The 27786-nt window shown below is 37.9% G+C and overlaps 2 protein-coding genes across 8 annotated transcripts in view; one reads left to right on the top strand and one right to left on the bottom strand.

Moving 5' to 3' along the window:
- LOC146477276 (uncharacterized) lies at positions 1-22795 on the top strand. Of its 7 annotated transcripts, XM_085113724.1 has the most exons (10): positions 1-101; positions 5294-5358; positions 13677-13744; positions 14043-14096; positions 14739-15441; positions 15601-19187; positions 19427-19495; positions 21701-21751; positions 22059-22118; positions 22659-22795. In XM_085113724.1, exons 5-10 carry the CDS (start codon positions 14752-14754, stop codon positions 22672-22674), a joined length of 4473 nt encoding a protein of 1490 aa, XP_084969850.1. In that variant the 5' UTR covers positions 1-101; positions 5294-5358; positions 13677-13744; positions 14043-14096; positions 14739-14751; the 3' UTR covers positions 22675-22795. The 7 variants fall into 7 exon arrangements, with proteins under 7 accessions (XP_084969850.1, XP_084969843.1, XP_084969845.1 ...); XM_085113717.1 differs by having other exon boundaries at positions 14739-19187; XM_085113719.1 differs by lacking the exon at positions 14043-14096 and having other exon boundaries at positions 14739-19187.
- LOC146477274 (uncharacterized) overlaps positions 3424-27786 on the bottom strand; it is a 63537-nt gene continuing 39174 nt past the window's right edge. Inside the window, exon 6 of the transcript XR_014865421.1 lies at positions 3424-3437. The gene's annotated coding sequence lies outside the window, so the exon portion shown is untranslated. The remainder of the gene's footprint in view (positions 3438-27786) is intronic.

The raw sequence follows: 27786 nt of genomic DNA, 5'->3' as shown, positions 1-27786 counted from the left end.
CGTTCTGCTTGCATTGCATTCCAAATAGTGCAGTTAAGGCGTTGTTTGTTTGTTTCTGCTGCGTAATCTTTTTTCCTGATCGGAGAAATTTTAGCCACAAGGTAGGTTACCAAATACTGACTATGAGTAGCGATACATTTCATCGCTGTTTGATCGTTAGTTTGCCTGCTAAACTGCAGCATACACAAGAATGTCTTACCAGACTTAATTTATACTTCCGCTTTAGCCATGTACTAAAACCCGAAACGGCGAAGCGAAAACTAAACGAAATGACCGAAACAACTGAAACAAAACAAAACTAAACGGAATGACCGAAACAACTGAAACCAAACGAAACTAAACAAAATGACCGAAACAACTGAAACAAAACAAAACTAAACGAAATGACCGGAACAACTGAAACGAAATCAAAAAATTAGAGAAGGGGTATGAATTTTAGAGGCCAGCAGGCCCCGGTGATCAAGGAGCAGCGAACTCCATTCATTGGATAAAATGTACTTCAACCAATACATTTATCCACTGGATAGAGTTATCTGCTCTTTAAACAACTCAGGCCAGGTCTGAAAAAGGGTAACAGAAAATGACATGGTGTGTCATAGGGTAAAGGTTTGGGGAACTGAGATGCACATCCCCACCAAACACTCCAAGGACTAATCCCCCCCTCCCCCCTCCCTTCAGCACAAATTTTCATTTCCTTATCAGAATGCTCTAAATGTAAGTCAACTGATTAATGCTGTTGGGGTTTTTATTTTAGATAGTACTCAGTAGAGGATAAATTTGTTAAGAAATGGAAAAAGGGAGTGTTTTGCATACCTTTCCTATTTCCCACACTTCCTCTCTCATCTCTGATCATGTATGCCCTCTTTGTCCAATTTACCTCGGCTCCTTTGAACACACACATGCACACACAATTAACTTTTAATTATAATAGAACAATCCTTAGCTTGCTGCATCTGTAGTCTGTATGTTTTCCATGCATTTTAATGGCCAAATTGCAAACATGCAAGTTTTTTCCTCTTATTGTGTTTCTTCGAGATGTTTTTTCCACCCTTGTACTTCAAGCCACAAATGCCTAATTGGATCGACTGATTTTGACTTTAATTTTAATAGAAATCATGCTGCTGAAAACTGCCTTGGCGAGTTGGGCCCCCTCATTAAATATTGTTGTTATTATTATTATTCATGGTAATTATATATATGGTTTCAAAATCTATTTTGATGTCATTAATTAAAGAATCAAGCTCGGTGGCCTTTAATAGCAAAGATTGCTAACAGTTAGCCTTTACATGATGATGAGCCCCCACTTTGCAACTTTCAAGCAATAAAGCCAGCTTCTCAGGGTAAGGAAATAGGCTAATTGTATACCAAATGAGGGATTTACAAAAAGTTGCTGAAAATTGTAGTGTTTCTACCCAATCCTAAACGTATGCCTGTCCATCAATTCTGTGTGAATGTTTTTATTGTACTATACAAAATAATTACTGTCATTTGCAATTGAAACTTTTTAGTTGGAGCATAGTTTTATATTAACTGATATAAAAGAAAAAATTAACTTAACTAAGTTTTTTTTTAGGAGATCATGAGAATCATTAAAAAATTAAAAATCAATATGCCCTGTTGATTTAATTGTCAGTGATGTGGTGTTGTGATTTTTGGGTTTTAACTCAAGCATTTTAGCTAGTAATAAGATTTTGTTCTTCAAAGATGCAGATTCCCTCCCTATGAAGGTCTTCTTTTAGGGTGCATTTCTTTGGGAAAATCCGAATCCAGATTTTTGATCCAAGTTCACTCGGATCTGATGGTGCATCAAAGGAACCGACGAATCCTTGAGTGGATTTGTTGCAAAAACAGACCTATTTTATTTCTATTTTATGGCTATTTTAATCCTATCACACCTATTTTTATACTATTTTATTCACACGTAATTATATTTTATTTCTATTTTACCTGATAAGGAAAATAGAGCATCTATTTCATTTGAGTTTTACTTCTATTTTAAACCTATTTTAAAGCAAGATTGAACCAGGTGGTGTATTTTATTTCTATTTTTTCATAACAAGCTGAAAAATAGCTTGTTCAACAGGCTATTTTAATCCTATTTTAATTTGAAACATCACTGTTGCTCAGTAAAATAGTAGTAAATTAGACTGTTTTATTTCTATTTTTCTGCACATAGGATTGACTATGACCAGTTCCTTTGGAAAATATGAAAAAAATAGGCTATCATAATCCTATTTTATCCGTGACAACCTTGAACAAATGGCAAAATAGATTTAAAATACTATTTTATTCCTATTTTTGGAGGTAGATTCTATTCCATTGCAAAATATGTATAAAATAGTCTATTTTAATTCTGTTTTTTCCTATGCATGGTTAACCTATCATATTTTAATCCTATTTTATTCAGCAATTCAAACTTGGCTTACAATGTATGTAAAAATGTAATTTTGAGGCAGCTGTTTTGTACTCCCACAAAGCAGTAATTCACAGCTTCTTTCTTGTAAGTTTTCTGAACCAATATGCGTACATAAATGAGCAAATTAAGACACTGAAATGCATTTGTGAAAATACTATTACCTTCAATTAATCTCGAGGTCATTTCATGCTAAAAAGATCAGCAATGTTTTGAATTGTAAATCATTCAAGTACAATGCTAGCTAGCTTTTTACAACGGGCAAAAAAACGGTGGAGTTACTGCACAGCAACAATGGCAGCCATCTTGGATTTCAGTCAGACTGGGAAGACTGGGCATGAACAAAGCTATTTTGGTCAGCAGCCATGCCACTGCAGGCTCGCAGAAAAACCATTTCATTTTAGATTTTAAGCAGGATTCAAGTTTACAGGCATCTTTCCTCTGGTTTTTTACTTCTGTTAAGCTAAAAATGATGGCTTCAAGCAGCATAATGTGGATGACTACTTTAAGAAAGAGGTACATGCTTTGATTTAGTTAATAATTTTGATGAGAAACTGCATGAAAATGTGTGATTTTAAATATAGTCTGCTTGGAATGAGTAGATGTGCTTCTTGAAATTTTATGGCTCGATCCAAATTCTAGATTGTTGAGGTAGACATTCCTTATTAATTTTTTAATATACTGGTCCACTGAAAAGAATAAACCATAACTGGCTTCAATAACAGTTGAGATTCGCATTACAATGACAAACTATACATTCCTCCAACCTCTGATCATGCCACATGCTTTAGATTCTGACATTCCGTGCACTGCAAAGCCAAATCTGAACTGGATTTTTCATAATATTTATAGCCTTCACAAACGTTTTTAAGGAGTACTTTGTAGCCAGATTAATAATTATCATGTATTGGTATAAGCTGAAGACTTGTTCGTCTAATCTTGATTTTGATTTACACTGTAAGTTGCATGATTAACTTCATGGAGTACATGTATAAGTATTATTTTTTACATGCTCAATAATACACTATACGTTTTTAGCACCATGAGTTAAATTCTGTATACCCTCATATTTTTATTTTACTCATCATTGTTACGGGGGAAAAGCTCACTGCAATATGTGTCAAAAATCATACTAACAGCCTTGATCAATAAGACACGCTGACTTATAAAGTACACCATTTTCTGTTTTACTACAAATTGTGAAGGCCAATACTCGAGACTGCAGCTCCAGAGTCAAGTCACCAAATCCTGATAAGCTAAGTCATTTATGACTGCCAGACTCTTATCTGTTATTGCATTTGACGTTAGGAGAATGCATACTTTTCATGTCACTTTTAAATCTTTCTACATGTAAACGCTGTGTGATTTGGGTTTAGTTGCCATCTTGGACCAGCTGACCAATTGCCTTGATTTCATGCAAGAGCTTTGAATCCCGCTGTCTAAGAATAGTCCCGCGGGTCAATTTTCTGGACAATCAGTACAATAAAAAATATATTTTCACTGGAGATCAAATGCATGTTACCAAGCTATGATTATTACTGATTCGATTTTGTGATGAATCGTGAGTTATGCTGCTACTGTACATGGAACAATTACCAAATAAAATATTTTTAACTTGCCTAATGCAGTATTGGTCATTGCTTGATATCACAGTTGAAAATGGCAAAGATGCAATCTTTTTTATCAATCCAATCATCTTTCTTATTAGTACTTCCCCTTAAACCTTAACACAATTCTAGACAAAGCCATGTTCTGAATATATAAAAACTGTTCAATTGAGGCCTAACACTGCTGTTTCAAAACTAAAAACTAAAAACTGAAATCCAAGCTTTCGCCGATCAACGGCACCCTGATGATGCCGTTGATCGGCGAAAGCTTGGATTTCAGTTTTTAGTTTTTAGTTTTGAAACAGCAGTGTTAGGCCTCAATTGAACAGTTTTTATATATTTTTAACCATGCTGCTGAAGGACAACATGAACAGATCATGTTCTGAATGTTTCTTTCCAGAGAAGTTCATTGTGAAATTGTCCTGCTGTTACATAACATTTGTAGCTCAAGCTGGCTGTGGTATACGGTTTGAATGATAAATTCACATAGTGTGCAATGCATGTTATTAACCATCCAGATATACATATGTAGGTAGATGAGGACTATAATTTATCGATCATTAAATTTATGATATGTAATATTGACAGATACTACAACTTAAGCACACCTCCTTTGGAAAATCTAGGCTGAGGATTTAGATACAGTTTGAACTGTCACCTACTTTCACCCTATTTTACAGCTATTTTATTGCCCTATTTTAAACCTATTTAAAGATATTTATGCCCTATTTTTTTGGTATTTTATCCCTGTTTTATGTCTATTTTAAACCTATTTATATCCTATTTTCCAAATTTTTTTCCTATTTTATCCCTGTTTTATGTCTATTTTAAACATATTTAAATCCTATTTTCCAAGTTTTTTTCCTATTTTATCCCTGTTTTATGTCTATTTTAAGCCTATTTTATAATCAAAATTTCAAATTGCATACACATTTTTCTCTATTTTATAGCTATTTTAAAGCTATTTTAAAGCTATCTTTTAGGTAGTTACATGTATGACTTGCTGGTTGGTCTATTTTTTTACTATTTTTTGTTTCAAAATAATAGGTTTAAAATAGGTAAAAAATAACTTTAAAATAGTCTTGAAAATAGAGAAAAAATACAAAAAATAGGAAAAAAAATAGCTTAAAAAATACATATAAATTAGATATAAAATATGTTTCGAATTGTGACCTTGCATCGAAATCTGGATTCTGATTTTCCCAAAGAAATGCACCCTTAGTTTCTTACTTCTCTCAGTTTGCTTACGTGATTGTTGTGACATTATTTTCAGTTTGATTCCCATATGGTACAAATTCTGTTCAAGATTAGCTGAGGACACAGTGAGGTCTGATCTAAGTAAGTACATCAAGCCTTAACTTCCATCCATATTAACCCTGAATCAGAGGCTGCAAATGCATGACAGTTAATATTTTAGCTAGGGAAGCCAAAGAAAGCAGTCTTTTCATAAATCCTGCTATTTCTCATAATTATTGCTTTAAGTTATCAAATTAAAGTCTCTAATATTTCAAAAGTTGCTCTACAAGATCTGAGTTCTGACTTTTTCAAAATAATCTTACTTGAAAATAAACGGAAACTGTCTAAAATTAAAAAATAAATGAATAGAATTAAAATTATAATCTTCAAAATAATCTTGAAGGAAAGCCATATGCATGTTATATTAAAACTAATAATATTGTTTTTTTTGGTTAATACTAATTTCCCTGTGAGAGGGAGGAGGGGACTCGCTGACAAATTCTGAGAAGTACCAGCAATATTTGTGAGTGTAGTTTAAGTTAAAAATCAAATGAAATCATTATATATAATTATTTTGTTAACCTTATACCCAAATTGTACCAAAATCTTGAACTGGGATCGCTTTATAAAGACCTGAAATCTTTTAAATCTTAAAAGGTAGAACCTGCATTCCTATCAGTCCATTCTTGGTTCTTCAAAATTGCAACTTACTGCACTCTCAAATCATGAAAATGAAAGAAGCAATATAGCTCATCAGTACGTAAATCAAATACCAAAATGAAAATGAGAAAAATTATTATGTACAGGTACCCATCAGTTAAAGGTATAATAATTATAATTGTAATATCCTATCTAATTATTGGGGAATTTCCTGGAGTTCATGATATTTTACAGATCAAAATATTATAATTATAAATATTTAAAAATAACAGGTAATTAAATTATTGATAGATGTATTTTTTCAGTCAATATGACACAGGCATACGTGGAGAAAGAAAATTTCTCAGTTCTCCCAACAGAAGTCAAACCTTTATGACTTTCCAATTATTAGTTCGGATGAGAGCTAGACCATGACACTAGGTTCATGTGACAAGACATTCTGCACCCTGCTAACATTAGTCATGTCACGAGTGGAATAATTATGTGAAAGAAATGTGATGTTTTGTTTTTAGCTAGCTGCATCCTCAGAGAGTCCCAGGGCGGTCAGTATAAAATACAGATTGCAGACTGCAGATTGCAGACTGCAGACTGGGTATAAAATGCAGACTTAAGGTACATGTATAAAATGCAGACTGAGACCAAAACCACCTCTTCGTCAAAGACAGGATATAGTGTCATACAATCGTCTTTCGAGATCATTCCCATGAAATTGACATTTTATTATATTCTTTTCGAAAAGCATCAACCTTGAAATAAACGACCATGACGTAAACAATAACGCAGACACATGACCTTTACTTCGCACGTGGTTGACCTTTTCGCCGCTTTGCGTCAACATGACATCAGCGACATCGGTATTAAAGTGGCAGTCAGGGTGGCACTAGTAAAATAATGTTTTTTGAATAAAATATGTGTTCATGTATTGCTAGAATACTGAAGATATACAATTTGTCTTTGACAATAATATTTAAAGAAACTAGTAAAAATCTGTCGATGTCAAATTGCTTGCCCCCTCGGAAATCAAGTCTGTTTATTATGAAAACCGTCATGGGAGTAATTGTTTACAAATTAATGCAATGCGATTAAGCTCGAGTCTTCTTTGTGCGGAAAGGGCCTCAGGAAATGAAAGCTACCAAATCAAGATAAAGAAAACAAACTGTTGAGAAATATGGTCAAATATAAGGTCAATTTCGTGGGAGATGATCTCCGAAATGTGATTGCGTGACACTGGGGTAAGTTGAAAAATTGAAAATGTATCGGCTGTACTATTTGAGGAAGAGGCGGTTTTGGTCTCAGTCTGCATTTTATACCCAGTCTGTAGTCTGCCAGTCTGCATTTTATACCTAGTCTGCATTTTATACCCAGTCTGCGCGCAGTCTGCAATCTGCAGTCTGACGGGTCCCAGGGGCAGATAGTTGGGTCAAAAGGAAGTTGAAGCGGCTAAGTTTACAAGAATGAAAGAGCAAGGCCCACTCGCTCTTAATTTCGTTCTTGTAAACTTAGCCGCTTCAACTTCCTTGACCTTTTGACCTAACTATCTGCCCTTGGGTCTCCGAGGATGAGCTAGCTGGTGAATAAACAATAGAATGATGTTTTGTTTCAGTCAGTTTATATATTTACACTGGCCTACTCAGAAAAATAAAAATTATCTGCATGAGTTTTTTGTGACAGGCATTTGAAATGTATGACCTTTTGATTCATAGTTTGAATGCTTAGCTACCACTGAGCCACAGGACCCATTTATTTACCGGGGTGAAAACATAGAATCACATCTCTTTATTATAATATGATTGACTGAACATCATAATTAACTCATTTTTGAATTTCAAATGTTACACCAAGCCCACTACAGCTAAAGCATCTAATTTACATCAAAGTTCATCCCAAACATATTGTAGCAAAATGAAATGTGATTTGAACAGCAGTAATAGACTGATTATACACAAGACAGTGAAACACGCCACTGCATGCATCAAACTACTGTTGGTATACTCAGGAACTGAGACAGTCAATACTAATATTCCGTCAACAGGTCAGTGCATAAAAAGAATTTCAAATCTTTCTGTACCAACCAATCAACATCTTTTTATTTCTTTTTTTCTGGTTAAAATATTTATTTTGCCACCCTTAAACCATCCTGCAACATATAATGATATTTAACATACAAGCAGTAGGTATTATGAATCTCTTTTGTGGCATCTTAAGAGTGTACATGAGAGTCAGTTTGGGCCTACAAAAAGGAAGGGTGGCATAGGTTGGCACAAAAAAGAAAATTTAATCCCAGATTTCTTCATCCCTATATATATATATAGAAACTTCGCCCAAGAGTGGAACTCCAACCTCCATTACTACCCTCCCAAATATCCCCGGGGTTTGCAGAGTGTGGCCATGGATGTGCGAGCCAGCGAGCCAAACATGCGAGCCATGCGAGCCAAACGTGCGAGGCATGAACAACCCCCAACATATTAATGCTAACCGTTAAGCTAACCGGGGAGTGCTATTTAGGCTAACCTAGCTGAGTACTTTTTAGGCTAACCGGGGTGTTTTTTAGGCTAACCTGAGTGCCTCGCACGTCTGCCTCGCATGGCTCGCTGGCTCGCTGGCTCACAGATTGTCAAGACCCTGGTTTGCATGATCAGAATTGGGTTATTCCAGAAAAAATCCACACCCCCCCCCCCCCCCCGACGGATGGGGTCGTTTTTTAACCCCCCCTCTCACCTGGATTTCCTGAAGCACAAGATCCCCCCTCCTGTCTGGATTTCCAAAACAAAAGACCCCCCTCCCGCCTGGATTTCCGGGAAAAAATATTAGGCTTAAATTCGATTTATTTTTAATATAAAATACGCACAATCACGTCTAGAAGATGTTCTTTTTTAATTTCTAAAGCTTCGGCTAATATTAAAAACTCTATCGTGTGGAACTAAAAAAAGAAAGGAGCAACATGCGAAGAAGCGAACGAGTTCATCCTTTGTGCCCAATGGACAACACCCATGGAATCTTAAAACGGCACGCAGAAAACGCACTGGCTGCTTGTTCAACTGTGCTACGGACGATGGGACTTCAGAGAGGTTATCACTATGTTGCAGGAACCCGTCCAAGAGCTTTCTCCTTCTGTTGCTTTCGCAATAACTTACGTTTCCAAAAGTTTTTTCGAGGTACAGATGGCTACAAGTTCCTCTCGAGTATTTTCGACGAAGAGGGAAGTTTGGACCAAAATTCTTTGGAATTATCTTCTTCAGCTAATAGCTCTGCATCCTTGCTTGCACAAGTAAAAAATTCTTCCGCCTGACGCAGTGGGAACGGATTGACACAACAGTGGCGCGCTGGGTCTGGTACGAGTAGAAATGTGTCAGGCGTTTCAAACTCTTTGTTGCAACAATGTTGCAATGGATCGTTCTTTACTATCTTGTTGTTCGCGTTTTCTGCTATAAAAGGACCTGCGAAGGAACTTAGATTATCATTTCTTTTAGGTGAGAAATATGTGAACAAAATATTTCTATTATTTTCAGGGTCTGAGAGCGCTGAAGTGTCACCGAACTAAACGTTCGAATCGCGTGAATTATCGGTCGAAATGACTCCTGCAGAAGACTTTCTTAAGTTCAACCCCCCCTCCCGCCTGGATTTCCAGAGTCTTTGACCCCCCCTCCGGTGAGAATTTCCAGAATCCCATCCGTCGGGGAGGTGTGGATTTTTTCTGGAATAACCCATTACTGAATTACTACTTAAAAGCTTTCATTTGAATGGCTGTGCTAGGTTTTTCTCCATCCCCTCGATGGTTATTAACAAGCAGTCAGTAATTGGACTGTGGAGTATGAACTGAATTTAAAATGTAGACTATAGGTATGAAATGTGGACTACAGACTGGATCAACAAAAAATAGCCTGATGGCTGTTCACTCATGAAACCATCATAATGTTTATGGGAGTTTGGAGATGGTGGTCAAATATACAAAATAATGGAAAATATGCTGTGGGTGTAAATATTGCAGGTGAAATACCAGTTATCTGGTCCTAAGTCAAACCTGTTATCAACCTACACTGTACACCGTAGGTTGAATTGGGGATTTGCATTTAATTAACCAAGGCAAAAATTCTATCAACCTTGGGTTATACTGTATATATATAGTTTAAATCAGTTGACAACCTCAGTTAACAAATAGGTTGGCTTCCTTGATGCTTAATTCCTTAACTGTGCCCTTATAGTGAACATAAATTTTACCTTTTCCTGATATTCTCTCCATTCCACAATACCTATTAAGTTTGTCCACCTGTGGTATCCAGCCCGTAGCCCAATTTATATCATTTCTTAATCCTTGCTTTATACCTGGTCTGTAGTTCACAATCCACATTCTGATAAGCTGACTGATTCCAACTTAACCTTTTACACCATAATTAAACAGCGCCACAGGAAAATGCTGCTTAAACACCAGGGCCTGGTTGTTCAAAAGCTGATTGACGCTTAATCCCTGATTAAAAATTAACCAAGGTTATCATTAATTTTCACTTTTTAAAAGTGATTTTAAAAGCTTAAATTTTAAGCTAATGATAAAAAAAGTTCTCTTAACCCTTTACTTCAGTATGCTATCTAGTTTTGCTGTATTTACTTCTAAACTTAGGTTTTCTCTCTTATTAATATTAATAAGTTTTAATATATATAATGACTCCTGTACTTGAGTGTGCTTTTCTTCTTCTTTTTTTTTTTTTTTTCCTTTTCACTTTTTTAATCCGGGCTAATCTAATGATTATTTTCCTATATTAGAAATATTTATATATTAAGATGGATAGTCCTGCCGATGACAGACTTACCAAGTTATTGTTAACATTAGAATATCAAAGGAAGTCCATAACATAAGATATTGGCTTTCTCGGGCTACCTTGCCTTGTTAATGGTTTGTAAATAATTTTATGAATCACATTTGTGTGTTTGTTTATGTGTGAGGCAAACTAATAAACTAAAACTAAAACTGAAAGATCTGAATAAAAACTAAGGGACAAAAAACTTTCTGAAGAATCTTTGTTGATTAGTAATAATTAGACTTAAATCAAAATTCATGTTAAACCAGGCCAGGATTATGAAGCACTGTTGAAAAGTACTGCTTACAGCTGTATGACTCACTGGAATGTCAGTCAGTTTAGGCCTGCATCCACAGACTGATCACATGTTAGGACCATCTCAGTTGTACAGCATAATAAACAGCACCGCAAGAAAGTACTGCCCAATAGCTTCACTTGATTGGTCACACTTTATGATTTCATCCACAGACTCAGAAGGTAGAACCACCCCACCACGATAAACAGCACCACAGCAAAGTAATGCTCTGTGAGTATCTTTCATTTGAATGCCACAGTTTAGGTTTCCATTAAAGTGCTACTATGATCAAATTTTTACCTCTTGAATTTTAAGGTTTATCACATAGAATTCTAGGAAAGGTTAAAAACGCCGTTTACCATTTCTAAATATCTGTATTGGTTCCGGAGATATTCATGTTTGAAAAATGTGTAAAATATGTAAATGAGAGGACTGATGACGTCATATTCTCAACTCAATATAACATCAAGTATATAAATAGAGCTATCTCAGTCAATTTACAGCAGAGACCATTGAAACCTGGCAGGCTAATAGTTCTATAGGCAATACACCTAGGGCTATAAAAAATTCGGTTCCCATTGCAACTCACTCTTTTCCAGTCCCCTCAAACCTGATTTCAATATTTTAGTGATTTTCAGCTTGAAAAACATTTAACAAGGCCACGAACTCAATCTAACATATTTATACGCTTGGTGGATCATGCAGATGAGGCACCATTGGCAAATATCAAAATAGAACGCCAAAGGTGGCCAGCAAAGCCTTAAGTATGGTCTCCACAGTCTATTGGCCTACTTAAACGAGTCGAAAACGTGCTGCGCCATGCTACAAAACTAATTTTGAAGCTCCCCTTCCGATGCGACGTAACCTATAAGACCCGCCTTCAATTAACAAATTAGTTACCCATTTCATACTGGCATGAATATTTGGACATGGTTTTTTTCTACAAAGCTGTTAATAACTTAGTTTTCATAGACAGTGAAGCTCTACCTGTAACTAGACAATTTACGAGATCTACTAGGACATCGAGAAGTAGTGCTATTACTTATATTCCTAACCAAAGCAGAACTCTTACTTATCAACGTTCATTTTTCATACGCGCCTGCTGCACATGGAATGTTCTTCCCACTGAGCTACGCACAAGTCACATCTCTTTAGCTTTGTTCAAAACTTTATTACTTCAATATTATAAAAAGGCTTTGAACTTGTACGACGCTGACGACATTAAAACTTGAAGAACAATCTGTCCTAGGTGTAACACAGCGAGGTCTCTCCTATGCCCGCCAACGTGCTGCTTCTAGCAATTTGGTCTCCCGCCTTGTCTCCTCTAGTTTTATGCTTACATAGTAGTAGTTTTAGTTATTAAGCGAGGGATCCACTGTAATTGGCTACGCTGTAGTGGTCTCCCTGCCTAATTATTATATCTTTGGTATTTTTTTTCTTTGTTTCTATTGTTTGTTTCCATTCTGTTCTTATTTTAGTTAGGCGAAGCTAAATAAATAAATAAGTATCAGAGAGGACTGGAACCCAGTATGTTGCCATGGTAACAAAACTAATAAGCTCATATTATGGAACGCACCTAGAACAATGTCACTGCAAAGAATCGAGCATTTCTGATACAAATTGGCTGAGATATCTTTTTTCATAATATTTGTCACTTGACTAATTTGCATAATTTATTTTAAAAACTTGAATAACTCTGGAACAAAAAGAGATAAAAAAGAAAATAGTAAACAACATTCTTCTTGAAAGAAATGTGATGGTATATTTCCAGCCTGGTAAATGAATGAGAATGATGATTATTCTAGAAAGTGACGCAGGCATACTCGGAAAAAAGAAATCCGAGTGCTCCTATCAGGAGTCGAAGCTAAGACCTTCCGATTACTAGTTCGGATGCTCTACCACTGAGCTACAGGAGACTCGTGGGAGCTAAGGCCATTAAACTAGGTTCATGGGACAAACATCCTGCCAAATGGGACAAACATTCTTCTTCACGTACAAACTACTTGTTTACTGTTTTAAACAGGCTCAGATTAGAAAGATGCGAATTTCGTCATAGTAGCACTTTAACAATCTCAAATGATATCACTACCTTCTCAGCATTATAAAACAAAACTGCAAAAAACTAAATAAAATAAAAATTATCTCCTTTTATATTTTGTAGCAAAGATAATAAAAAAGTCCCGTATTTAAAGGAAAGTTACAATTTATTATATTGTTTCTATCTTAATGATCAAGCATGACACATAAGTGAAATCTTAAAACTTCTGTATGAGTTTGGTAATGAACGTTCAATAGGAATTGAGTACCATAAGTCCTCTTTTAAGCCCTCTCTCAAATAAGCCCCCCTCCCCCCGCTCTCTCTCTCTCTCTCTGGTAAGCCCCTCTTTTCAAAGGAAGAAAGTGATTAAGCCCCCCTTCCCTCCCCCTTTATTCTTCCCTAGCAAATTATTTACATTTTTGTACTTCATAACTGTCAAGGTTCCCACAAGTGAATAAAAATGTTGTCATTACTTGTACAACAAGTATAATATCACTCAAATTTCCATATTAGACAGTCATTGCCCTGATCCAAAACAGGAAGTAGGGAAGCGTACCTCTACTCTGTTTCTTCCTCTTAATACAGGATTTATGGTAAATGATAACATTGACCTTTTACATTCCATTGTCATCAGATTCTGATGTCCGTAACAAGAAGTCCTTCAGTGCGTCTATGCAGAGCTTGATGAACTTTTGACTTCAGGTAAAATTTCCAAGACTTTCTATGCAAACTTGAAGACACTTTTTATATACTTATAGACACATTCATATAAAATTATGTGACCTGAGGTTGAAACGTTTTTTTGAGTTTACTTGTCTCTTAACTATCATGGTTACAACCAAACGCTCTGCCCTGATTAAGTCTCTGATTGTTGGTCTTGCAACCAGTTATTATTATTATTATTATTATTATTATTATTATTATTATTATTATTATTATTATTATTATTATTATTATTATTATTATTATTATTATTATTATTATTATTATTTGAATCTAGGCATATCCAGAGAGGGAAGAACTGAGATGTTGGGTTTGTGAAGGAGGATCCAAGGTAAGTGAACAGATCGGACAACTGCGTTTTGATTAGTATATAAAACGTATGGCCCATTGAGGTACACTGGATGGGAAATGTTGGAGTATGTTGTACAGAAAAACATTCCCATCACTGTCTTGACTTCTTGAATTGGACCTGGAAAAATCGCTCTCAAGAGTATCTGCTTTTATTTGAATGATGACATAAAAATGTTTTTCCAAAGACTTAAAGCTTTAAACTTCCAGTCCTTATACAGAATACTGACACAATAGAACGGGGTGGCTCTGCTCATTTTTAGGAATGATCGAAGAAGGCAGCACAGTCAAATAGTTAACTGGACATCAACCCGGGTTCACGTCCCACTCTGACTGCTAGTTAGAGCTGTTTCTCCCTAGCTCCGACTTCAATTCCCAAGCTACATTTGTAATTAGGCAGCTGGTCCCTCTCCTGCCAGCAGGGATTCTTAGCCGTGTGACGTAATCTGTTTGATATCATTGTGTCTGTCTGGTTGATTTTTTTTTTTTTTGGCATGATCCCTGAAAAGCCCTTCTCGAGGAGAAGAGAATAAGGACTGTTAGTATTATTTATCAATGACTATTGTATACACCAGACCAAAAATGCTGCAGTCAGTAATATTGGTTTTCCCTTTTTCCCTGGTAGAGTTGAGACTAAAATGGCTACTGCAGCCCCATCACCTCTGGCCAGCTCAGTAGAGAAGACAAATGGAGCCAAGCTCAGCAGGCTTCTCATCGATGGTGGAACAACAGTTCTAAGGAAGGTGTTTGATGGTTTTCATCCTCCTGCAACCTTGGCCGCTGATCTCAATGCCTGTTATTCCACTCTTAATAATCTCTTGCGCCGAAAAATTCTGAATCGCCATCAGTGGGACCAACTGTTCCCACCTGGTGGAGCCGCCCCAGACTCCAGCACTTTTGACATCACCCTTCTGTTCCTCTTACTGACCACCATTTGTGGTTTATCCCCTCCCCCCTCAGGGTGGCACAAGAAACCACCCCCAAGTGACACTTCTCGTGAGGCGAACTTAGCTCGTGTTAAATATTTTCGAAATGTCTTGTATGGTCACGTGTCAACCACTGGTGTTGATACGCCCACTTTCAATGCTCTGTGGCAGGAAATTAGTGCTTCTCTTGTTGCTCTTGGTTTGAATCAAGATGAAATGGACAGACTGAAGGCAGAGCGTGGTGGCGAGGAAGATTATCTTGACGCATTACTTGAGTGGGCTGACAGTGAAGAAGATATCAAGTCACAACTGAAAAACATACACCACACTCAGAGCCAAACCCAACAGACTATTGAAGACTTCCTTGAGACCCAGACCAAAGCTAAACAGGCTATCGAAGAGGTCTTTCAAATCCAGACCAAAACCCAACAGATTGTTAAAGAACATTACGATGCCTTGCAAGCAGGTCTTCGACAACTAAAGGAAGCAGTCGACAGCTCTAAAGAAGGAAAAGACAGTACAGATGAGACCCAGACCAAAGCTAAACAGGCTATCGAAGAGTTCTCTCAAATTCAGACCAAAACGCAACAGACTGTTGAAGAACATTACGAAGCCTTGCAAGCAGGTCTTCGTCAAGTAAAGGAAGCAGTCGACAGCTTTAAAGAAGGAAAAGACAGTACAGATGAAGTCCTTCGTAATCTTGCCAAGTCAGAATTTAAGGGAGACATAAAGTATTACCTTGAACGATTTCAAACAGACACCCGTGAGTGGGTATTTAACAGAGTTCAAAACTGGATGGATGACAGAAACACTCAAAACCGTGTGATGGTGATCAGTGGAAATGCAGGGATGGGAAAATCAGTAATCGCTGCTGTAATTTGCCAAAGAATGCAAGAGGCTAGCAGACTGTCAGGAAACCACTTTTTTCAGCATGATAATTCACGCTATCAAAAGCCACAGTTGATGCTTCAGTCCTTGGCCTCTCACTTTTCCCGTACTCTGCCAGAATACAAGCAAGAACTCGTCAAACAGCTGTCAAGGAATCTGGGCCTTGACCTCAATAGCATGAGTGTAGAGGAGCTGTTTTCTGTGCTTTTCAAAGAGGTTCTAAACACTGTAGGTTATCCTGGAAGAAACATGCTGATGGTGATAGAGGGGCTGGATAAAAGTGAATGCGAAGGACGAAATGAACTGCTTGATGTGTTTGCAAACCAGTTTTGCAAGCTTCCGTCTTGGGTTCGTCTTCTTGTTACAACTCGTCCAGTAACAAACATCATGGAGAAGCTGAAACATCTGAAACCATTTCAGCTAGCACAAGACGATGAAAAGAATGTAGAAGATATTAGAGTTGTTCTACAGAAGAGGCTCCAACGCGTCATCAAATCACCAAATGTAGATGCTGTTGTGGAAAAGCTTGTCGTCAAACAACAAACCGTCAAAGCTGTTGTGGAGTGGCTAGTGTTGAAGTCCGAAGGACTCATGTTGTATGCCCATTTTCTCATGTTGTACATTGAAGAGAATCCATCAGTTCTAAACAAAGCCGATCTTGATAGGAGCTTACCATTAGGAATCTACGCAGTATACTCTTCCTATTTCAAACGTCTTGAACTCGAACTTAAGAAAGAACTTGGAGTAAAGGAAGAAGACTTCCTTAATTTACTTTGTGCCGTTACCGCTTCAAGAGGACCTTTGCCACTTGATTTTGTTTCTATACTATTAGTGCCTACGAGGAATTCACCGCTAACGGCTATTAGTAGTGTGTCCTCACTTCTGCCCATTCGTGATGGCTGTCTTCACGTTATTCACAAGTCTGTTATAGATTGGATGACAGACAGCGCATGTTACGGAAAGCATGACTTCTTTATGGACGAGAAAGAAGGAAACCGTATACTAGCAAACCTTTGTACCGGAGAGCTTGATGATCTTAAGCGGAGAGGCGTACACAACGTAGAATTCAGCGCCACTGAGAAGTATGCGCTCTGTCATGGTGCTCGCCACTTACTTCAATCACACGAGAATGATGGACCACATAGAATGGAGGAACTGACAAAGGCCTATGTTGTGGATTTAGAACTTGTGTTTGCTAAGCTCCGTCTAAACAGCTTTTCAGCAGCTGAAGACGTCGTATGGCTTCAAAAGCACGGAATTTCTACGATCCTATCTGAAGATATTCAAAGTAACTTGGATACTTTGTTGTTCCTGTTGAGAAAGCACTATAACAGGTTGACAAGTCATCCTCACCTGTTTTTACAAACAGTGTTGAATGAAGGTGGAACGGTGCTGTCTTCTCAGGCATCAAACCTTTTGCAGAACAAGTATCCTGAAATACCATATATGGAATACGTGCACAAGGAGACGCAGCAAGGTGGTGTTGTAGCCTGTTTTGAGTGTTTTTCGGATGTAGTCTGTTTTGACGTTTCACCGTCACTTGATTACATGGTGTGTGAATGTTATGACGGAATGCTTCAGCTGTGGTCACTCCAAACTGGCAGGCGCCTGTGGGAACGTCCAGTCCAAGTACCAAAGAGTTACCAGTCGGGACTATTCAGAATATCACTCTGTCGCGTTAGGTCATTTTACCGGTCAGTTGTTTTCCATCCCACTGAAGATCTTGTCCTGCCGGGAGTCCTTAGTCATGCCTATACTTTAAACGGAGACTTGAAACTACTTTTTCTCCAAAGTGATTGCAGATTCTCAGTTTGTTCAATATCGGCAGACAAAACCAAGTTATTAACTAATTGCTCTGAGAATGCTAAATGCCTTGTGATGTGGAGTCTGGACAATGGCTCAGAGATTGCTCGCATCACCAGAGATGAAGATGTTTTATCTTTTGCATGGTCTCGAGATGGAAGGTTGTTAGCAATTTCTCACTCTACAGGATTAATTTCTTTGGTTGATGTGATGCGTGAATTTACAACTGTAGCAGAAACAACTACCTCGCCAGTGTGTAAACTGTTAAAATTCACACCTGACTCTCATGTCCTTTTCCTTTCTTATAGTGAACATTTTGATGACATGTTGCAGTGCAGTGTTGTTGAGGGAAAAAACCGCAGTGTTTCATTGCAAGTTTCTTCTCGTACTGAGAGGAACGACTCTAGCAAGTTTGAATCTTTCTCTGACTGTGGATTTCTATTGGGAGATCTTTTTCCCACTGAGTTTAAAATGTTCACTTTTGTGATCAATAAACATGTTCTATTGAGAATTTCATACATGAGCTCGCGTGACATAGAAATGATAAACACTAATGACGTGACAAACGGCAGGCAAAGTGTAGCTACAGAAGCTCAAGAAATTGCACTTTCCTTGGATGGCCAGACTGTGTATATCGTAAGTGACGCAGTCCCACCAATATTTCTGTTTTGTACTCTTATGGCTTGGGATGTGTCAAGTAGGAAACTCAGAGGAGAAAAACCCTGTGAGAGAACAATTCGCCCCTGTCCCGTCAGAAGAGGTGTTTTGTTAAGTTCACGTACCGGCACCCTCGAGCTTTGGAGGTTTGACCTGTCAGAGTGCATCCAACAGTGGATCAACCTGACTGGAATTACTAAGGTGATCCCTATATCAGACGAACGAGTGGCATGTGTAACAAAAGGAGGTGAAGTAATCATCCTGGATACAAGCAGCGGAGAAATCCTGTCAACAATCTCAACTTTACATAGACAGGTTGTTACATGTAACAGTAAATTGCAGATCATATCCATTGATGAAGGGGTACTTCAGTTATCCGAAGGCGCAGCTGTACTTTGGAAAAAGTGGCTGCCACATGGTGATCTCAAGAGGTTCAGTGTGATGTTTTCTCCCGGCGAACAATTTCTTATTTTTTGGGAACATGATTTTTTATCTTTCGGAAATGTGCGGATCCTAGATGCGGCCTCAGGAAACATACTTAACGTCATGTTTTCCTTATTCGTGTTTAAGTTTCTTAGCGATGACGAATGTGTTGTCTATGACTTAAACCACCGAGTTGTGTTGTGTAACCCCATGTCTGGTGACGAGCTGATTGTAATCAATGTGGACGATCATGTGACCTGTTTAGCAGCCTGTCCAAGTCAGTGTCTTGTCGCCTTTGGCCTCTTGAACTCCTCACCCAATTTCAAAGTTATCCGGGTGTGGTTGCCGGGGGATAAAGACGGCAGGAAGAGCGAAAGGTGAGCTGTTAGTGATCAGTATGTAAGTGTATATTGGAACATTTGACGTCTATCGCTTGTGGATGTGTTACAGTACATTCTATCAACAGGCAAAGGATTTTCCTTTAGCGTGTATTAATATTGTTATAGTTAATTGTTTAATTATTTTCCTTTTTTATTTCATGGTATTAGCATAAGAGAGCAGTTTAAATTTAAATTATCTTTGAAGTACAACTTAACATCTTTTTTTTTAAATATAGTTATTCAAGTTGCGTTGTGTATGAGCGACAACATCTTCCAGGTGCAGAGAGCTTTGTGAGCGATTACAGGTGATTTTTTTCCTACGTCATAAATTACGTCCTTATGCAAAGGCCATTTCCTGGGACATAACAGAAAACTTAACGCAGATCCCAGGACAGGTTCAAATTTTTTTGATATGTTGTTTTTGCTCTCAGAATTTCCCCATGCACTGCGCCTTTTGAAATGCTGCATGTTTGTACACGTTAAGTTAATCCGAGATGAAATCAATCATTTGCCAGAAGAATAGTTAACAATTATTCCATGAGCGCGCGTTGGATATGAGATGGTAAATAGCCAACGAGGCGCGAAGCGCCGAGTTGGCTATAACTAATCTCACATCCAACAAGCGCGAGTGGAATAATTGTTTTATTAAATTCTCCACGTTTGGGTATTGCTGTTGAAGTTTACTGAATTTTATTTTAAGTAAAAATTTCTTTCAAATTAAAACGACCGGATGTTGAGGCAACTTCCGACCAAACAAAGCGCGCAAACCTTAATGATCACATGACACGCGCAGCTCTTTGCAAACGGAGTTGAATGAAAAATTGAAAGCGAAGAAGATCGGACACAGTCGGACATCTCAAATTCAAGAAACGTTTAAATGTACGAGTTACCACCTTTCTGAGACAAGCATTCAAGTGCTTTCGAAGTTCCAGCTCATCGAGAAGCGTAATAGTTGTGCAAATTTGAGCAAATATTTTGCTGTGTGGTGCCGAGCGAAGGAAGGGATCAAGGACGGCTTTTTTTACGCTGAACTGAATTCCTCGCAGACGTTTTAAAACACTTAAGGCAAGTCCAAGTGTACTGGGGACAACCTCACTGAGACAAGCATTCAGTGCAAGTTTTTAAACTGCAAGCTTATCGAGAAGCGTAAGAGCTGTGCACGTTTGTGCAAATGTTTACTGAGCGGTGCCGAGCGACGGAAACGAACATTATGGCCGCCGCTCGTACGGATTTCATAGATGAACTTTGTAACTGGAGTCCTTGTAAATGCGTAGACACAGAAAGGCAGGCATTAAGTTCTTCTTGAGAAATTTCTTCGATCGGTTTTAACCTCTTACCGCCAGGATTTGCAAGCCATCCTGAAATTTTTGAAGGTAACCGGTTGTTATTGTTGTTAAGTTTATGTGATCTAAATCGTAAAATCGTGCAATTTTTCTGATTGTAAAGAAAACTTCAGAGATACGTGCCATTAAATAGTGTCATACCGAACTTTGTGGCTTTTATTGTTGTTATATTGAGATGGCATTGTTTGGTATTTCTTCCTTTTCTTTCTTTTTTTTTTTTTCCTTTTCTACATTTTCCCGAAGAAACTTTCGCTTCCCGCCGAAAAAAAAATTTAGCTTAGCGACACCTGGGGCAATCGTTTTCCATATAAGGTCAAACTACGGTATATGGGCTGATAACCGGGATTTAGTGAACCAATCAGAACGCTAGAAATGCAATATCCAAGGCTGAGAATTTAATAAAATTAAATATTAGGCTGGTATCTTTAAAAGTTTGCATAACCAGTCTTTTGAGCCGGCCTGGCCAATGAAATTCTACAAACCTAATTATTGCCTCATGACCGCTGAAGTAAACTCACTTAAATATTGCTGGATACAAGGAATTTTACAAAAGATTAAAGGTGCATTTGTTAACTAGCAGTCATCACAACAACCTTAGCTTATTGGTCCATTTTCCGCCATCCTCTGGATACATTTAACTTTTGAACTTCATAGCCAGTGACACTACCGCAGGAGGGGGGCGGGAAACGGGGATGTGGCGCCCTTGTCTTTTACCCTTACGCGTTTTTAGTGCAAACTGTACTTTTTTCGCTGTGCAATTCCAGACCTTACTTACCCCTTTGAAGATTGGTGCACGAGCAGGTCAAAATTTGTGATCCAGTTGCCGACCTAAACAGCTCAAAACTTAATCCTTGTGGAAGGAACCTACGTATATAGCTTATGTAGGGGACTCCCCCACACCCCTCCCCATCTCAGTACCATGCTCATTTTATGTTTGGGGCTATGATCACCCGCTATTGCTTTGGGGTGCCCACAAGATGCTATAAAAATATCATTCAAATTACTTAACATCGTTTAACACACAACAATGTCAACTGGGTAAATTATAAGAACTGTGTAACAGACAATCTACCAGTTAGGACCCGACCCTTTTTTGACTTCTTTCTCTCGTTATTTAATTGTTTTATTGTTGTTTATTTGTATTTTTACTTTTTGCATCACTGGCAGATTGAAGGCGGTCGAAGAAAACAGCCAACAGGAGCAACAAATAAACAAATGGTTAGTTACTTTTAAGCAAATTATCTCTTACTTGCTCTAATCAGTCTAATGTTTTGTGCAAGGAATGTAGATCGTCAGTTACCCAGAAAAAGAAAATAATCTGAGTCGCCAGCGGGTGTCGAACCCAGGACCTTCCTTACACAGGTCTGATGCTCTAACTACGGAGTGACTGGGAGACTGGTGACTAGGTTTGCCATTTACTGGGTGATAGGTCTCCTGCACACTGTTAGGATCCAGGCTCTTTGGTCAGTCGGTTGGTTATTTGTTTGTTTCATTGTTGTTTATTTATATTTTTTACTTTTTGCAGCACTGGCAGAATGGAGGCGTTCGAAGAAAACAGCAAACAGAAGCAACAAATGAACAAATGGTTAGTTACTTTTAGGCAAATTATTTCTTACTTGCTCTAATCAGTCTAATTTTTTGTGCATGGAATGTAGATCTTCAGTTACCCAGGAAAAAGAAAATAATCTGAGTCGCCAGCAGGTGTCGAACCCAGGACCTTCCCTACACAGGTCTGATGCTCTAACTACGGAGTGACTGGGAGACTGGTGACTAGGTTTGCCATTTACTGGGTGATACGCCTTCTGTACACTGCTAGGATCCAGGCTCTTTGGCCAGCGGTTAGTCGCAAGGAGAGACTCTTGGGTAATGCAATTCTTTTTACGGCAGGATTTCTGCAGTAAAGCAATGCCAGTCGTTACGGGGCAGCCAATGAAAAAGTTTAATTTTTTTCAGTTTTGAGAGTCTCTCCTGGAGACCAACCGCTGGCCAAAGGACTCTATATTGATCATCAACAAGAGTCATTTTCAAGGCAATTCGCACTCGCATGATGATCGTACAACAGAGCTTGGTGATGTGTTAATTGTTTCTTTCTGATTGCCTTCTTTTTTTGTTGTTTTCACATCAGGTGTGTTCTTGTGTAGCGGTGACTAAATAATACCAAGTGATGACGTCATCTTCTCGTGATAATATTACCCAACCCGTGTGAGCCTGCAGTACGGGCAAATTGAATGCGGCTTTACAAAGTCAAAAAACTGAATCAGTTTTAGCAGCAAGCTTTTGGAAACTATACTTGTTATATTTCAAAAATATTATCTTATTCCGTATTTTCTAGAAACGTTCATTTTTATAACATTTCATTTGAGAAGAAAATTTATGCGAAGCACTAAGTCCGTATCAGTACTAAGTAAAATTTCTTTTGAGTCTGTATTTTAGAAATTTATTCTACGCCTAGCTTAACACTAGGTTAAAGAATTAATCTTTAATTTGATGATGGTGGAAGAATACAGTTATTCGAAACCAGCATTAGTACCTGGTTAGATTTGCATAATTTCGTAGCTATTTTGTAAAATTATATTGTATTGTCGTAATTTACGTTATTGAAGAACTACTCTATTCTAAACTACCTTTGGTTTTAGGGAGTAAAATTTGTATTTGCATGCATTTCTCTAGTAAGGATAACCATTTTTAATTCACAGTGAAACATTTTAATTGTAGGCTCATTGAAATTCCGCTATAGTCTCCTTTAGTAGAGGAATAACTGATTTTACAAGATATCTTTGTCAAATTTCCTATGATCGTTTAAATTTACTGCAGTTAGCAGTTTGCCACGTTAAATAAGGATTTTTGAAGCAATCTAGATATGTACATTTGGGTTATTTGCGACATTAGGTTAATAAATTATGACTGTGTAGGACGAAAATTTTGCGGGAGTTTTATTTCGCGGATTGGCAATTTGTTGTGGTTTGCGGGAACAAAGTTTTGCGGTTCGAGATGACTGAAATTTCGGCTAGGAACTCATTTTGGCGATGCTCTGTTAAAGGAGCAGAACATTTAAGTGAAAGTAAAAGTATGTTGAGTCACAGTTCACTCTAATTACATATTAGAGACATATCACTGAATAGCTTACTGCGCAAAGGGACTGAACAACAACAAAACAAGAAGTCTACCCCTATCATGCACAACAAAACACTTTTTCATTAACACGGTTTAAGGTGGCACTGGAGGCTAATTTGAACATTTTTATCACATATCTAAATGCATAAAATCTGTTGAAAAAATCACTTAAACTTCATCAAATTTTCACATGTGACATGTTATTGCATGTAATACAGACTAGATACAGACTACCGTATGTATCATAAGCTCTGGTTGCTTTTTCCAATGGAAAATCCACTTCCCCACCGACACAACACCACAGTTTCTTTAGAAACTTAAACCCCCAAAATATGGCTTGATTGCGTTCTACAACGGAATACCCTTTCTAATCGAAGGCTGCCTTCAAGTTTTTTTTTGTTTGTTTGTTTGTTTTTTTCTTCGCCATTCATATTGTCCGCCAGCTGCGTAGCAGCGGGTGCCGAATTAAAGTGGAGGAGACAAAGGATACTCGAGTGCTCGTGTCTCACGCTTCGTCTTCACTCGAATGCCCTCTTCATGCCCTGAATTAGGCGCCTGTTACAAAAGCTGTCAGATTTTGGAAGCACGGTAAAGATTGCACGCGAGGAAAAACTATTCCTAGGCTCAAAAGAACGGAGGAGTCCCAGAGGAGAAGTGAAAGTTCCCTTTTCTCATTTACTCCAATGACATTCGTTTCTCTCTGTCTCTCTCTTTTTCTTTTTGTTTCTTGTTTTGTTTTTTTTGGTTTTTGTTTTTTTTGGTTTTCTCTCCTCTCATTCTGATCGACTGCAACAGGCTAATTTTAATAAACGCATAATTCCATGGCAAGAAGATCAATGTGCTTTACAGTATGGGATATTGTCCAAATTGAATTGGAATTTGAAAATGTCGGTTTTGGGAGTGAGGGGAAAACCGGAGTACCCGAGGACGAGAACAAGTAACAAATTCAACCCACATACGACGCCGAGTCCGGTAGTCGATCCCAAGCCACATTGGTTAGAGGCAAGTGCTCTTACCACTGCGCCATTCCTGTTCTCCAATTTTATTGGGATTCTTGTGATATTTGGACACAAATGTCACTTTCGGACGAGTCGTAAACTGTTCTTGTTGGAAAGAGAAAAACCCATGTTATTATAGAAGTGTACCTGATGCCTAACAATTTCTTGCCTTCGTTTTGAAGTTATAAAGTGCTGTGGGGGTTAATATCCTGGGATTTAATCATTATTTCTCTGTTAGAAAGAGTCCTCGTGGACCAAACCCCATCTTGGGGTGGAGCATATAGGCTCTGTAGGCGAAAAAAGTCTCCTCTAGGCCTCTGTCGCAAGTTCCTACCAAACTGTACGTGCCTAAAACTATACAACACAGTAATACTTTCTAAGTTCGATTCTTGCACAGTTGTTTGAAGTAGCTGTGGAGTGCGCTGTTTAACCTTCTTGGACAAGCCTAACTGACGTGCTGCGAGTATGATGAACTGCACACCAGCAGTAGCTGACTTCTGCGTCTTTGAAAATAAATCCCTTTAAGGCTTGGCGCCAGCCTATCTGTTAATCGGAATTCAAATGCGCGCACAAAAATCCATGGTTGTAACACCAGGTACAGTGCCCTTATTACGTTTGCCTTTAGCCAAAACAACTAAGTCAGTATCACGGAAGCTTCACGATATCAATGGTGCACCTGCCCTCATCTAAAGCGCTATTTACCATCTTGGCGTTAAGTATATTTTATATTCCTTTTATTCATAGTGTGTCTTATGTACAATACATTTGATATTTTTTTTTATTTCGTTATTTTATCCAGAATTTTTCTGTGTTAAACTAGCTAACTGCATGTACTAACGGAGATGTTCCTGTATAAATAAATAAATAAATAAATAAATAAGTAAACAAATAATTAAATAAATAAATGAATACAAATCAAATTCTCTGGTAAAAGCAAATCAAAATTCAGACAGGAGCTCGTTTTGTTTCCAATGCGTCGTTTAGGTTCTTTTATAACAATTATATTTTTTAGCGTTAGCTTCCGGTTGCATTTTGGACGCAATGGCTCCTGAAACACCAACAGTTCAAAATTTACTTGATAAAAATGTAACCTTCGGATGTTTATCAGAGAAAAACTTTTGAATGCAGAGGTCCACACAACGCAGGAATTAAACTTGCTGGTAATTTTGCCGGATCTCTCTTGTGAAAGACCTCGTGTCAGGCGTCACTTGAACGTGAAAATACAAAACTGAATGCAAGGCTGGCACTACGGCAAAGGGCAGATTTATTAGTGGCCACTATTTCGACTAATAGAATTAGTCTTCCTCAGGGCCAGAGCTATACTGAAGGAAAATATAGAGAAAAAAAAATACATGGAAAAAAATGATTGGCTAATACATGACATAAAGACAGCGTACTTGTAAATATGAGATAACAAAAATATAAAAGTGTATAATCAAAGGTTCAGTTCAGCGTTCGTTTTTCCTGTTAAAGGGGAAGTATCATGGGGTTTCTCGTACCTTTTGTTAAAATGGGGACATAATAAATTATCTTCAATCAGCTGCCAAATAATTCTAGAATGACGAGAGGAAAGAAATCAACTCGATTCTTGAAAGGAACAACTCGTGATCTGTTCTAGAGCATTTTGGAAACAAAAATGCGAGCACTTGAAAAGCATTCATGAGCCTAAAATTTTTCAAGTTTCAATCCATACCGGCCTACTCTGTCTCTGGTCAGAGGACTCATCGACAGTTTTATTGCACTGGAGGGATAATTTATGACTAGATAATTATTTCTTTGTTTCTACCTGACAGACAAACACTTTTGGGTTTTGAAATGACAGTAAATTTGCATGATCATTCCCCTTTAATGCCTTCTGGAGATAACAAATGGGCATCCTACTGAAAAATATCGGAATTCGTTAGTTTCCATCTTAATCCTTTGGTGCCGTCACTCCCATCTTATGTAAAGAGCACCAACCACCTGTAAAACAAACTTAAAGATATCGACGTCCTCCCCAGCAATGCCATACTTGTTACCCTTGATGTGCCATCCCTATACACGAACATCCCTACTAAAGAAGGAATCAACGCATGTTGTATAGCTCTTGGCCAACGAACTGATAAATCCGTCCCTACGGAATCTATCTGCGACCTTCTAAGAATGATCCTGACTATGAACAACTTTGTCTTCAACGACGAACATTTTATACAACAACATAGTACGGCCATGGGGACCAGAATGACACCTGCTTACGCAAACCTGTTTATGGGGGAATTTGAGAGAAAAGGACTAAAGGATTACGCTGATCAACCGTTTCTCTGGCTCCGGTAAATAGATGACATTCTGATGGTTTGGACATAAGGAGAAGAAAAGTTAGACAACTTCATCACATACCTCAACAACATCCACCCTACTATTTAGTTCACCAGTGAACGATCTACAACTTCTATTCCTTTCCTGGACGTTAATATTCAACTCGAAAATGGAAAAATCGAAGCCGATCTCTATTGCAAGCCTACAGACAAACACCAGTATTTACTCCACTCCTCAAGTCATCCTTATCATACAAAAAAAGCCATCCCTTACAGCCTAGCTCTCTGTTTACGCCGGATTTGCTCCAAAGACGAATTCTTCGAACATCGATCAGCAGAATTGCTCTCATATTTAACAAAACCAGGGGAGGTGAAATGGGTGAAATTTCACCCCCCCCCCCCCCCGCCATCCTTTTTCTGAGCCCCCTTCTTTCTTTCTTTTTTTTTTTTTCTTATCCCTCAAACATTGAAATAATATTTGATTTCTCTAATTGAGGTGGAGAATGTGCATAAGCGATGACTGTTTCTACCAATCAATTTATTCATTTTGAGCCTGTTTAAATGGAATTGACAGACCTGCACGATTCCCGCTGAAGGCCCATTGTGTTAATAAAAGCCTTTATAGTTTTGCTTTAACAAGCATGTCTTTAAGCGATTTCCCTTTTCTATAAGAGATCAAGAGAGGTTCCTTGTATATCTCTTTTAGTAGCGGCTGGTTTTGTATTAAATGCCATTTGTCCATTAGAATATTTTTCAAACATGGCAGTGATGGTTGAAATTGTGTCACGAAGGGTGCGCTTTCTGTTTTTGTGTAAGAGCGTTCTTCCTTTCTGCGAAGTTAACTTCG

Source organism: Pavona decussata, unplaced genomic scaffold (assembly GCF_977016875.1).
Source record: "Pavona decussata unplaced genomic scaffold, jaPavDecu1.1 SCAFFOLD_71, whole genome shotgun sequence".
NCBI classification, from domain to species: Eukaryota; Metazoa; Cnidaria; class Anthozoa; order Scleractinia; family Agariciidae; genus Pavona; species Pavona decussata.
This window is presented reverse-complemented; position numbering and strand designations above follow the sequence as displayed.